This window comes from Neofelis nebulosa, chromosome 15 (genome assembly GCF_028018385.1).
Source record: "Neofelis nebulosa isolate mNeoNeb1 chromosome 15, mNeoNeb1.pri, whole genome shotgun sequence".
NCBI classification, from domain to species: Eukaryota; Metazoa; Chordata; class Mammalia; order Carnivora; family Felidae; genus Neofelis; species Neofelis nebulosa.
Window position 1 is genome coordinate 74527592 of NC_080796.1, and position 23974 is coordinate 74551565.

General features: G+C 47.3%; 1 protein-coding gene across 9 annotated transcripts in view; it reads left to right on the forward strand.

The window, feature by feature from the left end:
* Positions 1–23974, forward strand: part of ASH1L (ASH1 like histone lysine methyltransferase) — a 193199-nt gene that overhangs the window by 166011 nt on the left and 3214 nt on the right. For 8 of the 9 annotated variants that reach the window (XM_058701884.1, XM_058701885.1, XM_058701886.1 and 5 more), the window contains 13 exons: positions 9656–9764; positions 10171–10335; positions 10496–10590; positions 12219–12376; positions 13474–13626; positions 16405–16459; positions 16542–16674; positions 17995–18243; positions 19134–19220; positions 20027–20117; positions 21111–21249; positions 21347–21519; positions 22670–22836. In XM_058701884.1, the coding sequence (XP_058557867.1) occupies positions 9656–9764; positions 10171–10335; positions 10496–10590; positions 12219–12376; positions 13474–13626; positions 16405–16459; positions 16542–16674; positions 17995–18243; positions 19134–19220; positions 20027–20117; positions 21111–21249; positions 21347–21519; positions 22670–22836 (1774 nt within the window). The other variant, XM_058701891.1, reaches the window with a different exon arrangement.

The following is a 23974-nucleotide window of genomic DNA, read 5'->3' on the forward strand; positions in this document are numbered from 1 at the left end:
ATACATACAGAGAACTCTTCCGCCTCGGTAGCAACGAAGCAGTCCAGTTGAAAAAGGGCAAATGGTCTGAATGGACATCTTTCCAAAGAAGACATGCAGATGTCCAACAGCTGCATGAAAAAGGGGCTCAACATCCTTAATCGTCAGGGAAACGCATCAGAACCACAAGGAGATAGCACCTCATGCCTGTTAGAACAGCCATCGTGAAAAAGACAAGAAATAGCAAGTGTTGGTGAGGGGGAGGAGGAAAGTGACCCTCGTGCACTGTAGGCGGGAATGTGAGTTGGCCCAGCCACTGTGGAAAACAGTATGGTGGGCGCCTGGGTGGCTCAGGGTAAGTGTCCAGCTCTTGATCTCAGCTCAGGTCATGGTCTCACATTTTGTGGGCTCGAGCCCCGCCTCATCGGGCCCTGTGTTGGCAGCATGGAGCCTCGCCTGGGACTCTCTCTCTTTCCCTCGCTCTCTGCCCCTCCCTCTCTCTCAAAATAAATAAAACCTTAAAAAAAAAAAAAAAACAGTATAAACTTTTCTCAAAAAATTAAAAATCCGGCTGCCTGGCTGGTTCAGTTGGTACACAGCATGTGACTCTTGATCTCGGGACCATGAATTCTAGCCCCACGTTGTACGTGGAGCCTGCTTAAGAAAAAATAAATAAAAAATAGAACTACCATATGATCCCACATTCCACTTCTGGGTATTTATCCGAAGGAAACAAAAACACAGACTCAAAAAGATACTTGCACCCCCATGTTCATAGGAGCCTTATTTACATAGTAGAGACATTGAAATAACCCCAGTGTTCACTGATGGATTAATGGAAGCTTGCTAACAGAATAGAGCTTGAGCACAAGAAAACACTTTGTAATTGAGTGTGGGGATGGATGTGAAATAGAATTACTGTGGTGATCAGTTTGCAATATGGACCTTTATTGAATCGTGTTGTACACCTGAAACTAATATGTGTGTCAGGTTTTTCTCAATTGGTTTAAAAACGATCAGAAGAGGTAACACATGATCCAGCTACATGCTGTCTACAGGAGACTCACCTTTAGATCCAAAAACAAACAGGCTGGACGTGAAAAGATCCAAAAAGGTATTTCATACAAATAGTAACCCAAACAGCGCAACAGCAGCTGCACAAAATGGACTTGAAACTGAAAATGGTTACAAGAGACAGAGAAACACATGGTGTACTAATAAAAGATTTTGTGCAACAAGAAGATAAAACCGTTACAAAGATTTACACACCTGGGACGCCTGGGTGCCTTAATTGCTTAAGGGTCTTACTTGGTTTCAGCTCAGGTCATGATCTCAGGGGCGTAAGATCGAGCCCCTCCCTCTCCCACCAGCTCTGCAGTGGGCGTGCAGACTGCTTAAGATTCTGTGTCTCCCTCTCTCTCTTCCTCTGCGTGGGTGTCTCCCCCCACCCTCTCTGTTAGAAAGATGGATGGATGGAAGGAAGGAAGGAAGGAAGGAAGGAAGGAAGGAAGGAAGGAAGGAAGAAAGGACAGTAAAACCTTGGATTGCAAATGTGCGAGTGGTCCACAGGATGAGCAGATTTTTTTTTAATGTTTATTTTTGAGATCATGAGGGGGACAGAGGATCTGAGGCGGGCTCTGTGCTGAGAGCAGAGAGCCCGACACTGGGCTTGAACCCACAAACTGAGATCGTGACCTGAGCCGAAGTTGGACACTTAACCAACCAAGCCACCCAGTCACCCTGATGAGCAAACGTGTCTAATGCATTTTATCTTGATAAACAAGCGACGTCTTGCAATACGAGTACTACGTGATGCCCAATGTCACATGATCACAACTGAGCCAGTGGTTCTGGAAATTCGCTTGATACATGAGTGCTTTGGATTACAAGCATGTTTCCAGAACAAATTATGCTTGCAAACCAAGGTTTTACTGTACTTGGAGATGAATTAAAATAACACGGCACACCTAAACTTACAGGGCACAGCAGAGGCAATGCTGAGTGGAAAGTTTGTAGGCATAAATGTTCACATTACAAATAAAAAAGATCTCACGTCAACAACCCAACTTTACCACTTAAGGAACGAGAAAAAGAACAAACTAAACCCAAAGCTAGCAGAAGGAAGGAAATCATGAACATCAGAGTAGAGAGAAATAGAGTATAGGAAAAACAGAAAGGAAATCAGTAAAACCAAAAATTGGTTCTTCAAAAAGATAAAGTCAACAAGCGTTTGCTGGATGGACTCAGAATAAAAGAGGACTCACAAAATTCAGGAATGGAAGTGGGGTCACCACCAATTCTACAGAGATACTAAGGATTGTAAGAGAACACTATGAACAGTTGTATGCCAAAAAATTGGATTACCTCATTGAAATGGACAGATGTCTTGAAACACAAAACCTACCAAGACTAAAATCATGAAGAGACAAAAAAATCTGAACAAACCTGTAACTGGTAATCCATAATGTTATGCGTAATCAAATCTGTAATCAAAAATCTCTCAACAAAGAAAAGCCCTAGAACTGATGGTTTCACTGATGAATGCTTCCAGACTAATGCCAATCCTCAAACTTTTCCAAAAAATTGAAGAGAAGGAAACACTTCCTGACTCACTCTGTGAGGCCAGCATAGTCCTGATACCAAAGCCAGACAAAGACCCCAAAAGAAAACTACAAACCAAGCCAGTATGCTTTGTGAACATTGATGCACGAGTCCTCAACAAAATGCTGGCAAGCAGGATTTAGCAGCATATTAAAAGGATTGTATGCCCTGACCAAGTGGGATCTATTCTTGGAATGCAAGAATGGTTCAACGTAAGAGAATCATAAGAGTTCAATGTAAGAGAAAGTGTGATAGGCCACATCAATAAAATGAGAGGAGAAAAAAAATCCTTTCAATTGGTGCAAAAAAAGCATTTGACAGAATTCAACACCCTGTAATAATAAAAGCACTAAAAGGGCGCCTGGATGGCTCAGTCAGTTAAGCCTCCGTCTCTTGATTTCAGCTCAGGTCATGATCTCACGGTTTGTGGCTTCAAACCCCACGTCAGGCTCTTCACTGACAGCATGGAGCCTGCACGGGATTCTCTCGCTACCTTGCTCTGTGCCCTTCCCCTGCTTGCACTCTCTCTCGAAATAAACATTGTTTAAAAAAACAAAATAGGCATAGAAGAAAGCTACCTGAACACAATACAGTAGTCCCTCCTTATCCGCAGTTTCACTTTGCTTAGTGTCAGTCACCGGTGGTCAGCCTTGGTCTAGATGCAGGTGACCCTCCCTCTGACATACGGCCAGAAGGTCAGGAGCAACCTAACACTATGTCACAACGCCTCCATCATCCACCTCACGTTATCTCATCACGTAAGCATTTCATCATCTCACATCATCACAAGGGAAGGAAGAATAAAATAAGATAGAGGGAGAAAGAGACCACATTCAGTTAACTTTCATTACAGTATATTGCTACAATTGTATTTTATTATTACTTATTTGTTATTCATCTTTTACTGTGCTAATTTATAAGTTAAGTTTTATCATAGGTATATATGTTTAAGAAAAGACATAGTATATTTAGGGTTTGGGTTTTGTTTTTGTTTTTTTTTTAATATGAAATTTATTGTCAAATTGGTTTCCATACAACACCCAGTGCTCATCCCAACAGGTGCCCTCCTCCATGCCCATCACCCACTTTCCCCTCCCTCCCACCCCCCCTGGGGTTTGGGGCTGTCCACAGTTTGAGATATCCACTGGGGGTCTTGGAATGTATCCCTCATAAAGTCATGAGCGACATGAGGGTGCTTGGCTTCTGCGCTTCCGCTTCCGTTGAACACAGTTTTGAAGTTCTAGCCAGAACAATTAGACAAGAAAGAGAGAAAAGACATTCGAATCAGAAAGGAAGATGTAAATTTAACTTTATTTGCATATGATATGATCTTATGTAGAAAATACTAAAGGCTTCACAAAGAAGCTGTTAGATCTCATAAACAAATTCAGCAAAATAACAGTACAAAGTCAACACACAAAAATCAGGTGCATTTCCATACACAGTGAACCTGCAAAGGAAATTACAAAAACAATTTCATTTACAATAGCACATAAAAAGAATAAAATACTTAGGAATTAACCAATGAGGTGAAAGAATTGTACCATGAAAAAACTGTAAAACATTGCTGAAAGAAAATTAAAGAAGACATAAATTGAGGCGCCTGGGTGGCTCAGTCGGTTAAGCATCCGACCTCAGCTCAGGTCATGATCTCACAGTTCATGGGTTCGAGCCCTGTGTCGGCTCTGTGCTGACACCTCAAAGCCTGGAGCCTGCTTCGGATTCTGTGTCTCCCTCTTTCTCTGTTCCTCCCTCCCCTTCCCCTCTCTCCAAAAAAGCTTAAAAAAAAGCCAACTTTTTTAAAAGACATAATTAATGGAAACACATAAGACTTAATATTGTTAAAATATCGGTATTACCCAAAGCCATCTACAGATTCAGTACAACCCCATCAAAACCCCTATGACTTTTTTTTACAGAAATAGAAAAACCCATCCTAAAATTCACATGGAATCTTGAGACCTGAACAACCAAACCATTCTTTAAAAGGACAAAACTTGAAGGACTTCACACTTCCTGATTTCAAAACTTAACCTCAAAGTTACAGTCATCAAAGCAGCATTTTATTGGCCTAAGGACAGACCAATAGACCCATGAAAGAGAAAAGAGAACTCAGAAATAGTCTCTCGCATACACAGTCAAAAGAGTTTTGACAAGTGTGCCACAATCGTTCAGTGGAAAAAGGATAGTCTTCAACAAATGTTGCTGGGAAAACTGGATATCCATATGCAAAAAAATGAAGCTGGACCCTTACCTAACACCATATACAAAAATTAAATACATCAAGGACCTAAACTAAGACCTAAGACAACCAAACTTCTAGAAGAAAACTTGAGGCATGGGGCGCCTGGGTGGCTCAGTCGGTAAGCCCCTGACTTCAGCTTGGGCCATGATCTCACGGTTTGTGAGTTCGAGCCCCTCATCGGGCTCTGTGCTGACAGCTCAGAGCCTGGAGCCTGCTTTGGATTCTGGGTCTCCCTCTCTCTCTGCTCCTCCCCCACTCACACTGTCTCTCTCTCTCTCTCTCTCTCTCAAAAATAAACAAACATTAAACAAATATATTTAAAAACAGGATAGAAGCTCACACAGGTAACCAGTGAAAATAGACAAATCGGATTTCATGAAAATTTTTAAATTTGCGCATCAAAAGACACAGAGTAAAGCGGCAACCCCCAAAATGGGAGAAGATAAACATCCTGATTCAAAAGTGGGCAGGGGCGCCTAGGTGGCTCAGTCGGTTAAGCGTCCACCCCTTGATTTCTGCTCAGGTCAGGCTCATGGTTGTGAGTTTGGGCCCTGCCCCAGGCTCCACGCTGACAGCACTGACAGTATGGACCCTGCTTCGGATCGTCTCTCCGCCCTTCTCTCTGCCTCTCCGTTGCTCATGCCTGCTCGCAGGCACTAGTGCGCGCTCTCGCTCTCTCTCTCAAAATGAGTAAACTAACTTAAAAACTAATAATTTTAAAAAAGGCAAAGGACTTGAAGAGACATTCCTCCAAAGAAAAGAAACAAACGGTCAATAACCATAGGAAAAGGTGTCCGAGAGCACTAATCCTGAAGAGCGCCGCCTGATGCCTATCGTGTGGCTGCGTCAGAATAACAGAAAACAAGTGTTGACGAGGATGTAGATCAGTTGGTATCCTTTCGCAGCCTGCGGGGATAGAAGTGGTATTTCCACTTGGGGAAACTCAAACAATTAAAAACAGAATTACCCTATGGCCCAGCAGTTCCACCTCCGGCTGTCCTCCGGCTGTTTACGCAGGATTGGAAGCCGTGTTTGGAAGATGTGTCTGCACCTTCGTATCCACAGCAGCATTGTTCATAGGAGCTAAACTGTGGAAGCAGCCCAAGTGTCCCTCGGGGGATGCTGGGCCAGCAAAATGTGGTGCATACGTGTGACGGAATTACCATTCAGCTTTACGAAGGAAGGAAAATGCACAATATCCTACATCGTGGATACGGACCTTGATGTCATTATGCCGAGTTAAAAAAGCCAGGCACAAGAGACAAACACTGTACAATGTACAATTCCACCCACATGAGGCGCTCAGAGTCGTCAGCATCGCAGATAGTGCCGTAGTGGTGAGCGGTGGGAGGGTAGCAGGTTGTCACACGTGGGGTGTTCAGTTTTACAAGATGACAAGAGCCATGAGCGTGGTTAGTGGTGATGGCTCTACAACAAGGCGGATGTACGTAACACCACTTTTTATCTTACGTGTGTTTTAACACAACTTTTTAAAAGAGGAGAGTTTCAACAGCTTTCTATTTTTGTCAATTTTTTAAATTTACATATTACGTAGAGACAGATTTTTTTTTTTAGTATTTATTTTTGAGAGAGCGTGAGTGGGGTAGGGCCAGAGAGAGAGGGAGACACAGAATCTGACGCAGGCCCCGGGCTCCGAGCTGCCGGCACAGAACCCGACACGGGGCTCGACACCATGAGCCGTGAAATCATGATCTGGGCTGAAGTCTGACACTTAACCGACTGAGCCACCCAGGCGCCACCGAGACACAGATCTTAAATGTAAATCACCACCCGTTTTTACAGACGTGGACACCCACACAAGCCACATCCTTACCGACATATAGAACATTTCCATCGTTTCAGAAAGTTCCTTTCTGCCTCCTGAGAATCTCGCCATCTCAGAGGCAAACAGTGATGTGGTTTCCGTCACCAGATCCATCTTGCCTAGAGCCTGTTGTGGAACCGCATATACGCGTAGCCTGTGTCTGGCTTCTTTCAGTTAGAATAGTGTTTTTACAGTGTACCTGTGTTCGGCACATCGGTGTTCTGTTGATTTTTATTCTGGACTAATGCTCCTATATAGAAGTATACCACAGCCAGTTTATCCGTTTTCCTGAACGGTTTTTTTCTATTGGGAAAGTTAAATGAACAAATTCCTTGAAAAAGCACACCTTACCAAAAACGATACCAGAATAGATAAAAAGTCTGAATGTCTATGAGAAATTGGGTATATAATTAACAGTTGCTGACAAAAGAGCTTCAGGCTCAAATATCTTCATTGATGATTCTTATATATTCTTTTTTTTTTTTTTAACATTTATTTATTTTTGAGAGCTAGAGACAGAGCACAAGTGGGGGAGGGGCAGAGAGAAAGAGGGAGACACAGAATCTGAAGCAGGCTCCAGGCTCAGGGCTGCCAACACAGAGCCTGACGCGGGGCTTGAACTCACGGACCGTGAGATCATGACCTGGACCGAAGTCGGATGCTTAACCGACCGAGCCACCCAGGTGCCCCTGATTCTTACATATTCTTAAAGAAGAAATAATGTCTCTACTACCGATATCCTATAAACTCTTGTATTTCATAAGGCTAGTATAACCTTCATCCAAAACCTAACAACAATGTTAAAAGAGAAAAAATATAGGCCAGTATCTCCCATGAACACAGACACAAAAATCTGATTTAAATGTTAGCAAAAAAAAATAAAATTTTAGCAAATCAGCTCTAGCAGTATATAAGAAGGTTAATACATCATGACTGTGTGGGGTTTACTCCAGGAATGAGAGGTTGATTGGCTGGTTGAACATTCACAATCAGTGTAACTTAACTACATTAACAGAATAAAGGCAAAAAATCATGTATCATCCCAACATGAGCAACAGAAAAAACATTTGATAAAATTCAGCAGTATTTATAGGGGCATCTGGCTGGCTCAGTCAGAAGAGCCTGCACATGTGCGTGTTGATCTTGGGGTTGTGAGTTCAAGTCCCATGTCAGGTATAGAAATTACTTTTAAAAAAATTTTGGGGGTGCCTGGGTCGCTCAGTCAGTTAAGCATCCGATTTCAGCTCAGATTATAATCTCGAAGTTCATGAATTCGAGCCTCACATCGGACTCTGTGCTGACAGCTCAGAGCCTGGAGTCTGCTTCAGATTCTGTGTCTCCCTGTCTCTCTGTCCCTCCCCTGCTCACACTCTGTCCATCTGTCTCTCTCTCTCTCAAAAATAAACATTAAGGGGCGCCTGGGTGGCGCAGTCGGTTAAGCGGCCGACTTCAGCCAGGTCACGATCTCGCGTCTGTGAGTTCGAGCCCCGCGTCGGGCTCTGTGCTGACAGCTTGGAGCCTGGAGCCTGTTTCCAATTCTGTGTCTCCCTCTCTCTCTGCCCCTCCCCCGTTCATGCTCTGTGTCTCTCTGTCCCAAAAATAAATTAAAAAAAAAACATTGAAAAAAAAAATTTAAAAAAAAAAATAAATAAAAAAAAAATAAACATTAAAAAAATTATTTTTGAAAATAATAAAAATTAAAAAATAAACTTTCGGGATACCTGGGTGACCAATTGGTTAAGCATCCAACTTCAGCGCAGGTCAAGATCTCGAGGTTCATGAGTTTGAGCCCCGCATCTGGCTCCATGTTGACAGTGCAGAGCCTGCTTGGGATTCTCTCTCTCCCTGTCTGTCTCTGCTCCTCCCCTGTTTGTGTTCCTCTCTCTAAATAAATAAATAACTTAAAAAAAAAAAAAACAATTCGATTCTCTCGGTTATTAGCTGTGTGACTTCCGATAAGTTACTTAACCTCTCTGCCTCAGCTTCCTCATTTAGAAAATGGGGGCCATAATACTGTCTAGTAATAGTATCTTTTAAAAAAAAATTTTTTTAATGTTTATTTAGTTTTGAGAGAGACAGAGACAGAGCGTGAGTGGGGAAGGGGCAGAGAGAGAGGGAGACACAGAATCGGAACCAGGCTCCAGGCTCTGCGTTGTCAGCACAGAGCCCGACGCAGGGCTCAAACTCATGAACCGTGAGACCATGACCTGAGCTGAAGTCGGACGCCCAAGCCCCTAATAATAGTGCATTTTTAATACTGTTGTTGGGAGGATTAAATAAGTACAGCAAGATGTTGTAATTAATTTAACAATCACTCAAGTGATAGCTATAATTATTACACAAAGCATCTAGAATAGTGCATGGTAGATCGTTAGTAAGTTACATAGAACAGAACCAAAGAGCGACTCCTGTACAGGTGAGAAAGCTGGAGACCAGTAGGAACTAGAAGTTTTACAGATTAACCATAAGAAATAATTTACTTAATAAGTAGACCTACACCATGTTTTAGAGGGACTTTGAATATCAAGCAGGAAACGTTAAGACCTATTCTCACTGACAGCATGGTCCGTGTTTTCCAGAAAGCTGATTGAGGACTATTAATCTGGCAGTGTTACACAGGCTGGACAGAATGGAAGAGAGATACTATACTGCAGAGTCTGGCCAGGAAACCTGGGTAATTGGACACAGAAACAAAGGCACATTTGAAATCAGCATACCCGTTTTTCTAGGGTCTAGGCAAGGTATTAAGAATCTCTACCTTCAGGGGCACCTGGGTGGCTCAGTCCGTTAAGTGTCCCAACTCTTGGTTCCGGCTCAGGTCACGATCTTGCAGCTTTGTGGGGTTCGAGCCCCCACAGTAGGCTCTGCGCTGACCCAGCAGAGCCTGCTTGGGCTTCTCTCTCTCTGCCACTCCCCCACTCCACTGTCTTTCTCTCGAAATAAAGAAATAAACTCTAAAAAAGAAAACAAAGGCTCTCTGCCTTTAACCCTGTCCTTTTCTCTAGGTCTGTCAATGGAGTGTACCGGATCGGACTGTATGCTCTTAAAGACATGCCAGCTGGTACCGAGCTCACCTACGATTACAACTTCCATTCCTTTAACGTTGAAAAGCAGGTGAGCATCACGAGTCCATCAAGAGGGAGGTTGAGCGTCCTCACAGCGCCGTCCCCAGCACCGCCTTCTGTAGACGCATTGACGTACGGCCGCTGTGAAGTGAATCGGAGACGGTGGTTCTCACCCCACTCGCCGACCCCCTTGCCAGCCCTCCCTGGTCTCGGAACTAGAAAGAGACTGCCCGGTCGTGTTTGGTCCTCGGTCAGTTCTTAACTTGCCTAGTGAAGAAGTTTTCCCAAATTGTAATCTTTCCTTTCCATGGAAACACATTAAGTTTCTCCTCAGTTATTTTCCTCTGTATGAAAATGTCCTGATTCACACTGTTGGGTGCCCAGGTGCTCGGGACTTCTGTTTGAACTTGTAAGTGAACTAGCAGCCGAGGGTTCTCTTCTCTTTCCTTTCAAAGCAACTGTGCAAGTGTGGCTTTGAGAAGTGTCGAGGGATCATCGGGGGCAAGAGTCAGCGCATGAACGGGCTCCCCAGCAGCAAAAGCAGCCAGCCTGTGGCCACTCACAAGAAGTCTGGACGGTCAAAGGAGAAGAGGAAGTCTAAGCACAAGCTGAAGAAAAGGGTGAGTCATGATCTCCTGGCTCTTTCCCCGAACAACTGCTTAGAGGCGCTTACTGGCGGGAAGAGGGGACAGCAGAGGGGCAGCCTCTTACGGCGGCTCTAACGTTCTGCGAGGGGATTTCTCATCGGTCCTTCCCTTCCCGCATCTGATCCACTTTCAGAGAGGCCACCTCTCCGAAGAGCCCAGTGAAAACATCAACGCTCCCACAAGGTTGACCCCCCAGTTACAAATGAAGCCGATGTCTAATCGAGAAAGGTAAAAAGGAGCTTTTCTTACCTTTGTGTGATTTGCTTGTCGATTTAGAAAATTAAGAAACATCTGTGTGGTTGAATCATTTCTCTTGTGCACGAGGTCTCCAGCCGGGAGTCAGGATATATAAGTTGGAGGGGGGGGTGGGGATTGTCTCTGTTCTTCCTAATTTCTCACTGAAATTTAGCATTTCCGTCAAATACGATGGTAGGCAGACTGTGCGTGTAGTAGCTGCAGCTTCCACGACTTAACGTTCGCATTTTCATCGCTTGTAACACAGTTGTCACGGACATGGCAAAGTGTCGTTTACGTGCTCTCTCCCTCGAGGTTGCTGTGCCGGTGAAACCTACCACTGGATCTTGTCATGTGGGGAAAAAGGAACGTTTATTTCTGTATCACAATTTCAGGGTTTTTTTAATATTCTGCAAACTGAATATTTGGTTTCCGTTTAATCCTGTGTGTTACAAAGTAAAAACTGCTTATTAATTTAAAATGTTTAAATACTTTAAAACTTTGTTCAGAGAAGGGTCACATGGGCTTCACCAGCCTGCCAGAGGAACCACGGCACAGAAAAGGTCAAGGTTCCCTGCTTTGTTGATACAGTAATAGAGCAGTGAAAAGGGTCTTTAGGGTCATTTACGCTCTTCCTGTATTCAGGGGAGGTTTGTCCGTGTCAGAAGGAAGCGAAGGAAATATGTATGTCCTGGGTTTCAAATTGTCCTGGGACGTATTCTGCGTCTCCTGTGACCGTACGCTCCAGTATCTTAGAAAGTTCATCCTTGTTTATAACTTTACTGTAATTTTAGCCCCTTCCATCCTGTATCCCTTTAAAGTCATAGAAATGTTAAACCTCAGTAAAACAGAGATGATCCAGTCAGGTGGTTTTCTGCTTTGGCCGCATATTAGCCCAGGGAGCTTTTGAGATTCGTGCCGCCCCGGCCACCGTCAGGCCACTTAAACCGTAATTTTCAGACGTGGAACCCAGGCATCTACTGATGCCTTCACAAATCTCTTCAGGATACACCTGACTCGTCTAAACTTCGAGGTCTACGTGGAGGCACTTCACCTAACACAGTCTGCCCGGTGTGTCTGTTGTAAATGCCTGCCTTTACCTCCCGGTCCAGTTCTCCCTGTAACAGCGGATCCTGAGCCCATGCTGCATTTTGGCGGCTTCATTTAGAATTTGTGCACGCGCTTTGTAAATCTCTGCCTTCCAGTCAGGCTGTCACAATTGGTAGAAGTTTTGCAGCTCTTCAGTGGTATTTCGCGAGATACTTGTAAATAATACGGGAATGTTTCGGGACACCTGGGTGGTTCAGTCGGTTAAGCGTCCAACTCTTGATCTCAGCTCAGGTCTTGATCTCCGTGTCATGAGTTCAAGCCCCGTGTTGGGCACGCACTGGGCATGAAGCCTACTTTAAAAATGTATCTGTTTTCTTATATGAATGTTTTATACGGGGAAAAAAAAGCCAGGATGCAAAACTGAATTATGTGTCCCCATATATAATTATTTTTATAATAGCTGAATTAGCTGATAATTATTCATTTATATCATCTTAATAGTGGCTTATGTAGAGTAGACCTGTAATAAATGCTTATTAAATGAATAAAGGAACTTCCTTCCTTGCTTACAGGAATTTTGTGTTAAAGCATCATGTGTTCTTGGTCCGGAACTGGGAGAAGATCCGGCAGAAACAGGAGGAGGTAAAGCCCGCCAGCGAAGATGTTCACTCAGCATCGCTGTGTACGCGCTGGAACAGTGTCTGCCGAGATGACGGGAACATCAAGTCCGGTAAGGCCTGTTCGTCCCGTGACACGGTCGCAAAGGGATCCCTGCAGCTCCTTTCCAGCGTTGTATTCAAAGATTCTTTTCAGTCTACACCAAAAACGTTAAGACCCCAACATACAAGCATCAGTCCACAATCAATCGCCCGTCAATCGCAGACACGAGTCTGTGCCCTGGGGGATAGGAAGACACCCCCTCACCAGCTTCCCAAACACTGCCCGCAGCCTGAGCGTTCCCAGACAAGTGATAGGCAGTGGGTCTTCTGTCTCCCTTCCTGCCCGGAGAATAACTTGCACACGGCACATAGTGACGCCGAGCGCGGGAGACGGTGACAACAGTGTGAACTCGAAGACTTTCCCCCACGTTCAGATGAGCGTTCTACACACAGACCTTGAGATTCCTTTATGCTTCTTGAGCGAATAACCTAACAGCACTCCTGAGTTCAGGTCTGTCATCCAGAACAGACTGAAAACAGAGAAACTGGCCTCTCCAAGCACCCTTCCTAGGTAGAAATACTGTTCAAAAGCTCACGCTCCTCTTTGAGTCTTTCTTTCTGTCCCTCAAAAAGTAGACACATTGTGCATGGTGTGTGGGGGAACGAGACAGATTTAGAAATTTGCCTCCCATCCTGTCAATAATTTGATTGGCGTCAGTTCTCTGAACTTACGTCCCACTCAGGTCAGATCTTCTGATAATAGTAATTACTTCCTGAGTCTTTGTTACGGGTCAAGCCCTGAGCTAAACACACTAAGAGCGCTATCTCAGTCTGCACAGTTCTCTCACGAGGGAAGCCCTACCACTATTCCCACGTTGCAGTCAAGAAGCCGAGACACAGAGTGCGAGTCACTCACCCAAAATCACACAGCTAGGAGGTAGGGCAGCCAGCGTTCAAACACAGACCCATTTTGAAGCACAGAGTTTGCAGCTGCTGTTCTGTACAGCATTTGGCCACTGAGATCAGGCCCCTCTAACTCGTGTTTCCTGACATTCTTTAAGAAGGGGACAAAGAACCTCGTGATCACTAATCTATCTGACCACTTCAAGGACAATAGAGCAAACAGCAAGAATCTGTGGGGGAACTGATTTTCACTTGACCCTTGCAGATGTCTTCATGACCCAGTTCTCCGCCCTGCAGACAGCACGATCTGTTCGAACACGACGGCTGGCGGCAGCTGAGGAGAACATTGAGGTGGCGCGGGCAGCCCGCCTTGCCCAGATCTTCAAAGAGATCTGTGACGGCATCATCTCCTACAAAGGTGACCGCGTCCACCCCGAAGGCTTTCTCCTCCTCTTCCTGTACAAATCCTGTCTCTTACCCTCACCCGAGACACCCAAGATCAAGAACAATGGACGTTCAGGGCTAGGGGTTCAGGAGGTGACTTCATTCTTCCTGGTCAGAGTGTAGAATTCATAGGAGTGGCTTTCGTCTTTGGGGAGTGCTGACAGGGTCTCATTCCTTGATCGCCTCTGTCAGTCCTTGGTATTTATTGGAATTCTACCACAGCTAAGGACTACATTCAGGAATCACATGTCTTAGCTGTAGAACAGAAAGGACCAGTCTCTGTCTTGGATGTGATATTCCTGAATGACACAGTGGATTAGCAATTCAAGGAGAAGGGTGTTGTGAACATACAACATCAGTGTTTCTTAACCTTGTTTTTTCAATTTTTCAATTTTTTTTTTTTTTTTTTTTAAGTAATCTCTACTTGGGGCTTGAACTCATACCCCTGAGATCGAGACCCGCAGCTCCACCAACTGAGCCTGCCAGGTGCCCCCTTAAGCTTTTTTGATTGACCAAAAGACCTTTGAGAGTCTAATGAAAGCTGTGGACTCTTTCCCCAGAAAAATGTATAACTTTGCATGTATTTTGGAGAGTTCACAGGCCCTGGCCCCCACATTAAGGAAAAAGACCTAAAGTTGCAAGAAAATTACTTTAAAAGCATTTTCAGGCAAACACTTTTACCACATCTTTCCTCTTTCAAGACCTCTTTTGAGTATGTGTTGGGGGTGACCGTGGGGAAGGAGAGTTAACTTGGGGAAGGTAGTTTGGTAACATTCGTGACTTTTTCTGACCAGGAAATTTGGAGATGTTTAGAATGAAAGATTTTAGGGACATCTGGGTGGCTGATTTGGTTAAGCGGCCAACTTGATTTTGGCTCGGTTCATGTTCTCACTGTCATTAGATCGAGCCCCTCGTTGGGCTCTGTGCTAGATGTGGAGCCTGCTTGGGATTCATTCTCTCTCCCTCCCTCTCTCCCTCCCTCTCTCCCTCCCTCTCTCCCTCCCTCTCTCCCTCCCTCTCTCCCTCCCTCTCTCCCTCTCCCCATCCTTCCCTGTCTCTCCCCTTCTCCCCCTCTCCCTCTCTCCTTCCCTCCCAACTCCCCCACTGCCCTCCACTCTTGTGAGCACTCTCCCTCAAAAAAATAAGTAAAAGGAGAGAGTTTGACAAATACTTGCAGCTTTTTGTTACCAGTTTGGGCCTATTTCTCCCTCTGTCTCGCTAGATTCTGAGGAACTTCGCTTTCCCTCTCTTTTCTCAGTCCATTCCTTAGCTCCATGTTTTAGTGGCTCTTTGCAGTTTTGTTAACCTAAGGATATAGAGAAGAAAGGGGGACCAGTCTGTCCTAAGATTTAGTTTTGTGGCACCTCTTCTGTTTCCATCCCCAAAACGTCACACCCCCGTTGCCAGCCAGCCCTGCCTGTTGGGACGTGAGTCTGCAGCCAGCGTGTCTGCATGTCCCCACCTTCTGGGCAGGAGACAACAGGCTTTTTCTCTTTAGTAGTTGCTAGAAAGAAAGGTGGTGAATGAAAGTCCCTCAAAAATTAAAGATGGAAATAGAAAAAGTAAATAGCTAGTAATACCATATGACCCAGTAATCACACTACTGGCATTTACTCCAAACGAAAATTCTAAGTAAAAAAGATAGGTGTGTCCCTGTGTTTTTTGTAGCATTATTTAGAAGGGCCAGGATGTGGGAGCAGCCCAAGCATCCATCCATGAATGAGTGGATAAGGATGATGTCGTAAATACACACGGTGGAATATCACTTGGCCATTAAAAAGAAGGAAATCTTGCTGTTTGTGACAACATAGATGGACTTAACAGGGCATTATGTTTAGTGACATAAGTCAGACAGAGATTTCACTTGTGTGTGGAATCTAAAAAGCAAAACGAGCAAATAAATAGATTCTTAAATACAGAGAACAAACTGGAGGTTGCTGGAGGGAGAGGGTGGGGGAGGATGGGTGAAATAGATAAAAGGGATTAAGATTTGCAGTTGTGAGATAAGTAAGTCCAGGGGCTAAAGACTGCTGCCCAGGGAGGGTCGCCCCCCAGGGAGGGTAGCCCGTAGTCCTGCAATGACGTGTGTGGCCACCTGTGAGCAACAGGTGGCGTGTGGCATCATCAGATCACATGTCGCATGCCTGGAACCAAGACCTCATTCTGTGGTAACGAGTCTTCAGTAACAAAGTAGAATTTTTAAAAAGAAAGTAGGTGAGGTAGGTAGCAGCCCCACAGGTTGAATTCTGTTTTCATGATCTGGAGAAACCGTGTTATAAGGAAACTGATTCCAGGAAATATTTACACTACCAAATTATTCACTATCTGGAATTTATTTGAATCCACACCAACAGAGTAATATTAACAGTGGGCCATTGACGGGAACTAGAAAATATTTGGGGGTAAGACGTTCTTTGCGTTAGTAAAACGTGGCGAGCGGGGAGTTGCCCTGAGCAGCTGGCTCTGCTGTGATAATTTCCCATCTCTCACTCCTCATAGAAGGTTGTTCTCCTTATCCAGCTAACAGGTGTGACATTTCAGGCACATCTCCCTCATCTTCACATCCCAGGTAATCCCGAGGGGATCTTCCCTGCCTCGGTGCCCCCATTCCTGAAATGTCCATGGCCACCCTCAAAACACACTTGGATTTTTTCCCCCTAACTTTTAATTTTGGGGATCCTACGTTTTTGGCCCGCAGTTAGTACTGGCCTCTCTTGCATCATGTAGCCCTGAAACCTTGCCTTCTCTGCAGATCCTTCCCGACAAGTCCTGGCCGCGCCCCTTCTGAGCCTCCCCCCGAAGAAAAAGTAAGTTCACAAATTGGGGAATCCTCTGAGTTGTAGACAGGTGCCGAGCGCAGCGGACTGATGCCCTGGCTTTGTGCCCCAGGAACGCTGATTATTACGAGAAGATCTCCGACCCCCTGGACCTGTCCACCGTAGAGAGGCGCATCCTCACCGGCCACTACAAGACCGTGGAGGCTTTTGACGCCGACATGCTCAAGGTCTTTCGGAATGCTGAGGTATTTTCCCGGACTTCAGACGTGCATTCACAGTTTTGAAGAGAACTTTTCCAGAAGTTAAAGATTTTTACCCTCTCTTATCAAAACTATATTTCTGGCTACAAAATGCAACAATTTTTTTTTTTTTTTTTTTTTTTTTTTTTTTTTTGAGAGGGAGAGAGAGAGAGAGCGCGCACTCCAGAGCAGGGGAGGGGCAGAGAGAGAGAGAGAGAGAGAATCCCACGCAGGCCTGTCAGCACAGAGCCCAATTTGGGGCTGGATCCCACAACCCCGGGATCACGACCTGATCCAAAATCAAGAGTCGGATGCTCAACCGACTGAGCTACCCAGGCGCCCCGAAAGGCAACAGTTTTTATTGAATACCCTCTGGGAAAGGGTTACAGCGTACTCGATATTGTAGAGTCTTGTGTAATAACGACACTGATGTGACCAGAATGGAAGGTTAAATTATACTCCCAAAAAAGAAATTTTTGTAAAAGCCTAATTTAGTATTGAATGTTTGTATCACATAATACGTATTACCTTACCACACTTAGGTTGTCTGTAGTTTCTTTCCTCAAGACGCTAAGTGTATGTGAAATACACAGAAATATGTACAGTATATCAAACTAAATCTTACGGATGGGATTGAGGGGTGTTAGACCAATGGTTGTAGAATAGCCGATGCTCATTGAAGAGAAGGTGACCTCGACCTGATTTAAAGGAGAGGATGGAGTATTGTAGGGTACGTAGGGATGAGGAGGATTCTCGGTGATTTTAAAATACCTTGGGAAGGACCAGGAAGAACAAGGGGCTGCGAGGTAAGGGAAGAACCGAGGTGGAAGGCAGAAACGAGAGAAAGACGGGTAGGAGATAGATAGCTCGGTCTGGAATTACAACATGCTTTCTGCTGAAACCCATGCATATGCAGAGCTCACGGCTCCGTCCCCGGCACGTGCAGGTGCAGGACAGAGTACGGGCTCTGCCCGCTGCCCCCACGACAGCTGCCGTGTTTGCCCCCTGATGCGCAGTGAGGCCTGTGGCCGAGGCGGGTGGCGGCGGCAGCGTGAATGGGAAACCGTCTTGCAGATTCTGACTTGAATTCGTGTTAGTTGATATGTGATGGTATTGGAAATCTGTTAACCAGAGCGGGAGGATGAAACTCCTCCTGCCTCCTCAGGCTTGTCCGGAGGGAGCTCTTTGCCCACCACGGGGCTCCGCCTCCCGGCCCCGAGGAGAGGACTCGAAGCTGTGCCGACAGCCGGCCAGCCGCCCCCTCCAGGTACACGCTTGAGCCCTGCTGACAAGAGCACGCGCGTTTCTTTCCTCTGCTCCCTTCAGAAGTACTACGGGCGTAAATCCCCCATCGGGAGAGATGTCTGCCGCCTGCGGAAGACCTACTACAACGCCCGGCACGAGGCGTCGGCCCAGATCGACGAGATCGTGGGAGAGACGGCGAGCGAGGCAGACGGCAGCGAGGCCTCCGTCTCCGAGAAGGAGAACGTGCACGAGAAGGACGATGACGTCATCCGCTGTGTGTGCGGCCTGCACAAGGACGAAGGCCTCATGATCCAGTGTGACAAGTGCATGGTGAGCCTCGGGGGACACAGGCCGGGGCCTCGGCCCTCGCTGCTCCCAGATGACCTTTCTCCTGTCTTCTTCCTCTTTCCCGTTATCCTTCCCGCTTTCCCACCTCTCCCACCTCTCCATCCCCCTGCACGGGTCTTGGGGAGGCCGGACCCAGGGATTGTGTGGGAAGGAGCCGCGCAGAGCAGCGCTGCCCTCTGTGGCCCTGACGCAGGCACAGCGAGGCTCCGCACTTGCCACCCTACCAGATGGGAAGGGGGCCACGAGTGACACACAGGGTGGTCGGGAGCCCGGGATTAGGCCACAGCACGGAGAAACGCTGTGCGGGGCGCCTGGGGGGCTCGGTCCGTCAAACGCCTGACTCTTGACTTCGGCTCAGGTCATGATGTCACGGTCTGTGGGATCGAGCCCCGCATCGGGCTCTGTGCTGACAGCATGGAGCCTGCTAGGGATTCTCTCTCTCCCTCTCTCTCTCTCTCTCTCTCTCTCTCTCCCTCCCTCTCTCTCTCTCTCTCTCTCTCTCTCTCTCTCCCCTCTGCCCTTCTCTCTCTCTCTTTCTCACTCTCTCAAAAATAAATAAAAACTTTAAAAAAAGAAAAAGAAACATTGTGTGACTAAGGCCTCCGCAGCAGCCGGGTCACGGCTGTGTGCTACTCAGTAAGTAGCTTGTTTCTATAACCCTACGTCCCTCTGTTCTCTGTCCAGCTCCACATTTTATTTGCCCGGGTGTGTGTGTGTCCTAAAGCGATCGGTACATGTATGTTCACACACATTCACATCCCTTAGTTCCTGTTTGACTTCACCCTGTCCCACTGTTTCGTTTCGTTATTCTTTGCCCCCGGCCCTTCTCAGTAAGCGTAAGGCCCCCTCCCAACCGCACTTTGTCCCCACAGGTGTGGCAGCACTGTGACTGTATGGGGGTGAACTCAGACGTGGAGCACTACCTCTGTGAGCAGTGTGACCCGAGGCCTGTGGACAGAGTAAGCTGCCCTCTGGTGACAGTCTGATCGACAAGTGGGAGAGTCTGCGCGTGGCCTCCTACCTGCCCTGCTCCTGATGCACTGACTTTCCTTTGATAAGTTACCCAACCTCTCTGGGCCTCAGTTTCTTACAGTTTACCCTGAGGGTAACAGTTCCGCCCTTTCCTTTCTCAAGTGTGTGGTCAAAGGGGAAATAAAACACTTAGAAACCTGCGGAAGGAATGGTGCTCTATAAACACTGTCTGCTCTCCATGAAAAAAGTACTTGTGAAGTCCGAGCTCAGTACTCTAAATACCACTTAGGTTAAGTAGTGTTTAAGTGAAAAGAGCATTGAGTCCGAGTCCACAGGGGTAGTCTCAGTCCACTTTCCGGGGGAGGCGGTGGGTTGAGTGACTCTCCCGCGTTACCAGGTGGGTGTTTGTCTTGTTCTGCTCTGTGTGTGCATGCGGTCTCGGGCAGGGCTCCTCTGTAAAGGGAAGTGTTGTGGGCAGAACGTCTTCGCGGCAGTGTCGTCATTTAGAGCGGCATTTCCGTGCTGCGAGGGACGCACTGCAGAATGTCTGGCTTCCCCGGCACGTGGGTTCTAAATGCCAGCAGCTTCCCTGCATCGCTGTGACACTGCGAGTGTCCCCCTCACGCGCTGTCCCGCTCCCGTGGGGCCCAGGGCAGCCGCACAAGCTGTGCTCCATGCGGTCAGTCGGGAACGCACGGCCTTCGCTTTCCCGGTCCAGTAGGGTTAGAATGGAGACCAGTAGGCGGGACGTGGCAGTCACGGCCCTGACCCGTTGGCTTTTCGTCCTTACCAGGAGGTACCCATGACCCCTCGGCCCCACTACGCCCAGCCCGGCTGTGTCTACTTCATCTGTTTGCTCCGAGATGACCTGTTGCTTCGTCAAGGTGCGTACACGCGAGCTGGCCCCACCTTTCCTCGCAGCAGGACTGTCTGCCGTCCACACAGCACTGTCACCACACAGCCTTGCGTGGCCACAGAATACAGCTGACCCTGGAACACAGCAGGTTTAGGGGCACCAGCCTCCCCCCGCCCCATGCAGTCAAAAATCCACGTATGACCTTTTGTTTGCTTTTTTTTAAGTTACTTTATTTATTTTGAGAGAGAGCGCAAGCTGGGGAGGGGCAGAGTGGGGAGGGGGGGTGGGGAGAGAATCTCAAGCAGGCTCCACACCCAGCGCAGAGCCCGACTCAGGGCTCAAACCCGTGAACGATGAGACTGTGACCTGAGCCAAAATCAAGAGTCGGACACTTCATTGACTGAGCCACCCAGGCGCCCCTAAAAAATCCACATGTAACTTTTGACTCCCCAAGAACTCTACTAATCGCTTTTTGTTGACCAGAGCCTTCCTTACTGATAACATAGCCCACTAACCTATATTTTGTATGTTACATTCATGCTTACAATAAAGCTAGAGGAAAACAATGTTAAGAAAATCGTAGGGAAGGTTTTTACAGTACATCTACAGTCCTGGACCATATTTATCCAAAAAAAAAAAAAAAAAAAAATCTGCATTAAGTCAGCCCTGTGCCGTTCAAACCATGTTGTTTCAAGGGTCAACAGTATAGGTTTTATTTCCTTTAGTCCTTCAGCTTTATACATTTCCCCTCCGCAAAATAAAGTGAATCTGGAGAGACAAGGCTGTCACAAAGCTAGTTTCAGGACTTGGGAAAAACACAACAGGATCCAAAAGCTGGGCACGCTCCCTCGTGGTGTCCTCACGGTCTAGCATGGACGGTCTTCACCGCGAGCCTGCGGCCGTGCTCTCTGTACCTGTTGATTAGATTTTACGTTCTCCTGGGTGGACCTGGGTGGGACCAGTGGACGCCTGGCAGAGCTCATGCTGGCCTCGTCTAACTAACCTCTCCTGTGCCTTCCAGGCGACTGTGTGTATTTGATGCGGGACAGCCGGCGCACCCCTGACGGCCACCCGGTCCGCCAGTCCTACCGACTGTTGTCACACATTAATCGAGACAAACTTGACATCTTCCGCATTGAGAAGCTTTGGAAGAATGAAAAGTAGGTGTTGAGGTCTTCACTGTCTCCTTCCAGCAAAGAGCTGAATACTGGCCAGGGTCTTGCCAGTTGACTGACCCTGACCCTCTCTCTGCCCTAGAGAGGAGCGGTTCGCCTTTGGTCACCACTATTTCCGCCCCCACGAGACCCACCACTCCCCCTCTCGCCGCTTCTATCACAACGAGCTGTTTCGGGTGCCGCTGTACGAGATCATTCCCTTGGAGGCCGTGGTGGGGACCTGCTGTGTACTGGACCTTTACACGTATTGCAAAGGTGAGTGACCCAAGCTGCCGAAGAAATGACCTTCTGTCCCCTGTTCCTCGATGTGCAGCTGCCACTCCATTCTTCTTGTCTCCGTGTGATGAAAAGAGTCCTCAGGCTAGCTGTGAAGCTTGAGAGAGCTGAACGTTACATCGTTTCTTTCTTTTACCTAGTGCTTGGTATTCAGTGGCTCTTCATTCCTAGCCCCGCCCCCCCCCCCCCCCCCCACCTTTTACTTATTTAGTTAACATTTCTTCCTTAATATTGCGTGCTCAGCATCCCATTAGTACTGTCGGAAGGTATGTTCTTTCACCCGCCCACTCCAGAGTCCCCAAGGCCATCAGCGACTCTGGACATTAAACCAACCAACCAGAAAAGTGCATCGCTTTTATGAGCTCCATGGCCAACAATGTAGGCTGTGGAGTCAGTCCATTTTCAAATCCCAGCCCCACCACTTGTTACTTGTGCGTCCTCGGGCAGTCACTTAGTCTCCCGGAAGTCGGGGCTGGCCCGTCACAGCATTCTGCGAAGATGAAGCGAAATGACACTCTACGAGCACTTGGGCCAATTGGGCTCCCGGTGTGAGCTCCCCCGTGCTCACCTGTCTCTTCCAGGCGCTCGGCTGCCTCACCTTCTTGGTATCATAGCAGCGTCGGCTGCTTGGGGCCCATGGTTCTGGGGACTGTGTCCCCCGGTTGTGAAGTGTTTATTTCCAGGGGCACCCAGCGGGCTCAGGTGGGGTCATGAGTTTAAGCCCCACATGGGGCATAGAGAGGACCTGACGTAAATAAATATTTACTAAATAAAATGTTTGTTTCCAGATGTGCTCCCTTCCTTTACACCTTTATCCCTGCCCTTCTTCTCTGCTAACGTCCCCACACTCTGCTCTGTCTTCTCCGTCGTGCCGGTGGCTGTGCTCCCACATTCCTGCAGCACCTGAATAAGCTGCCCGTCTGGTACCTTCCCGCCCTGTCACACACCCACACGCGCACCCATCTGGGGACTCTCCTTCCTTCTGCAGTCATCAGATGCCTCTCAGAATTGCCATAGCGTCCCCTCTTCACGGTCCCGCTGCCCTCCCGGTGGTGTGGTGTCATCTCTGGGCAGCTCGGGGAGAAGGGAGGGACACAGGAGCATTCTTTAGCAGTATTTGAACTCCTAGGGAGACCCAAAGGGGTGAAGGAGCAGGACGTGTACATCTGTGACTATCGGCTCGACAAGTCCGCACACCTGTTTTACAAGATCCACCGGAACCGCTATCCCGTCTGCACCAAGCCCTATGCCTTTGACCACTTCCCCAAGAAGCTCACTCCCAAAAGAGATTTCTCGGTGAGTCTCCGTCCTTCCACCTGTCCGTGTCCAGGCCGCGCAGCTCACGCGTGCCGCTCCGTAGGGTGGGGAGCCTGCTTCCTCCTCTTGTTCCTCTGTCCCGGACTGCGGGAACCGGGCAGTTGGGATTTCTAGACAGCATAAATACATTTCTACATTTCTTCTGCATTTCCTGCCATGGGCTGTTTCTCAGGAGTTGTCGTCTTCCGTGTTACAGTCGGGCTTCCCTCTTTTTTCTTTCTCACCTCTTTACAATCTTCGCCCTTGAGCCCCCATCGTAGTTTTTTGTTGTGTTTTTCACATCCATAATTTTAAGAAGTAGAATTAGCAAACCCAGAGAAAACGTCAGTGAAAACAATTCAGTGGTTTTTCCTTGTATCTTTGCATTGAAAATGTAAGACACCATCGTTATATAAAATGTGAAAACTACAGAAGCATTAAGAAAAAGTTGTACATTATCCCACTGCCCAGAAAGTAATGGAGTTATTAACATTTTCATTTTCTGCCTTTCTCCTGTGTTTTTTCTTTCACTGTCGTGAACATACTCCTCCATACGGTTATTTTGTGCCATTCATCTTCCCACAGAGGCTTTGGTTGTCCCCCCGTCTACCTACTAAAATGAGACCCAGGACTAAGCTGCTCGTCCTTGACCCTGCTTTCTGTGGGCTTGTCCAAAACCATGGCCATCCTCCTAGAATGGTTAGAAACCGTCTAGCCAGAAAGCAAGCATTCATGTCCCTGCTTTTCCTATTCTTGTTTTTGGATACCTCTGAACAGTATTTTATATTCTGCCCGCCTCTCATCTAGACTTCTTTGGTCTTGCTTGCTCGGGCAACAGCTCACTGGTTAGCTTTGAAGCCCCACTTTCACTACTTAAACATCGGGATGGGGCAGACAGGACTGGGAGTCCGTCCCTCGTACTGTCGTCACGGGCTCACGAGACCCCAAAACCACCGTAGCCTACAGACCGATGGAAGTACTGAACTTCAGACCTTACGACCCAGCCGCCCAGCCCTCACCCAGTGAGGGCCTCAGCCCTGTGTTTTCTTCCTGTTTCCTTAGCTGCCCCCCTCCCGCTCCTTGTCCTGAGTTGGCCCCGGGCCGCCTGGTCCAGCTTCGCCAGCCTCTGCCGTAGACT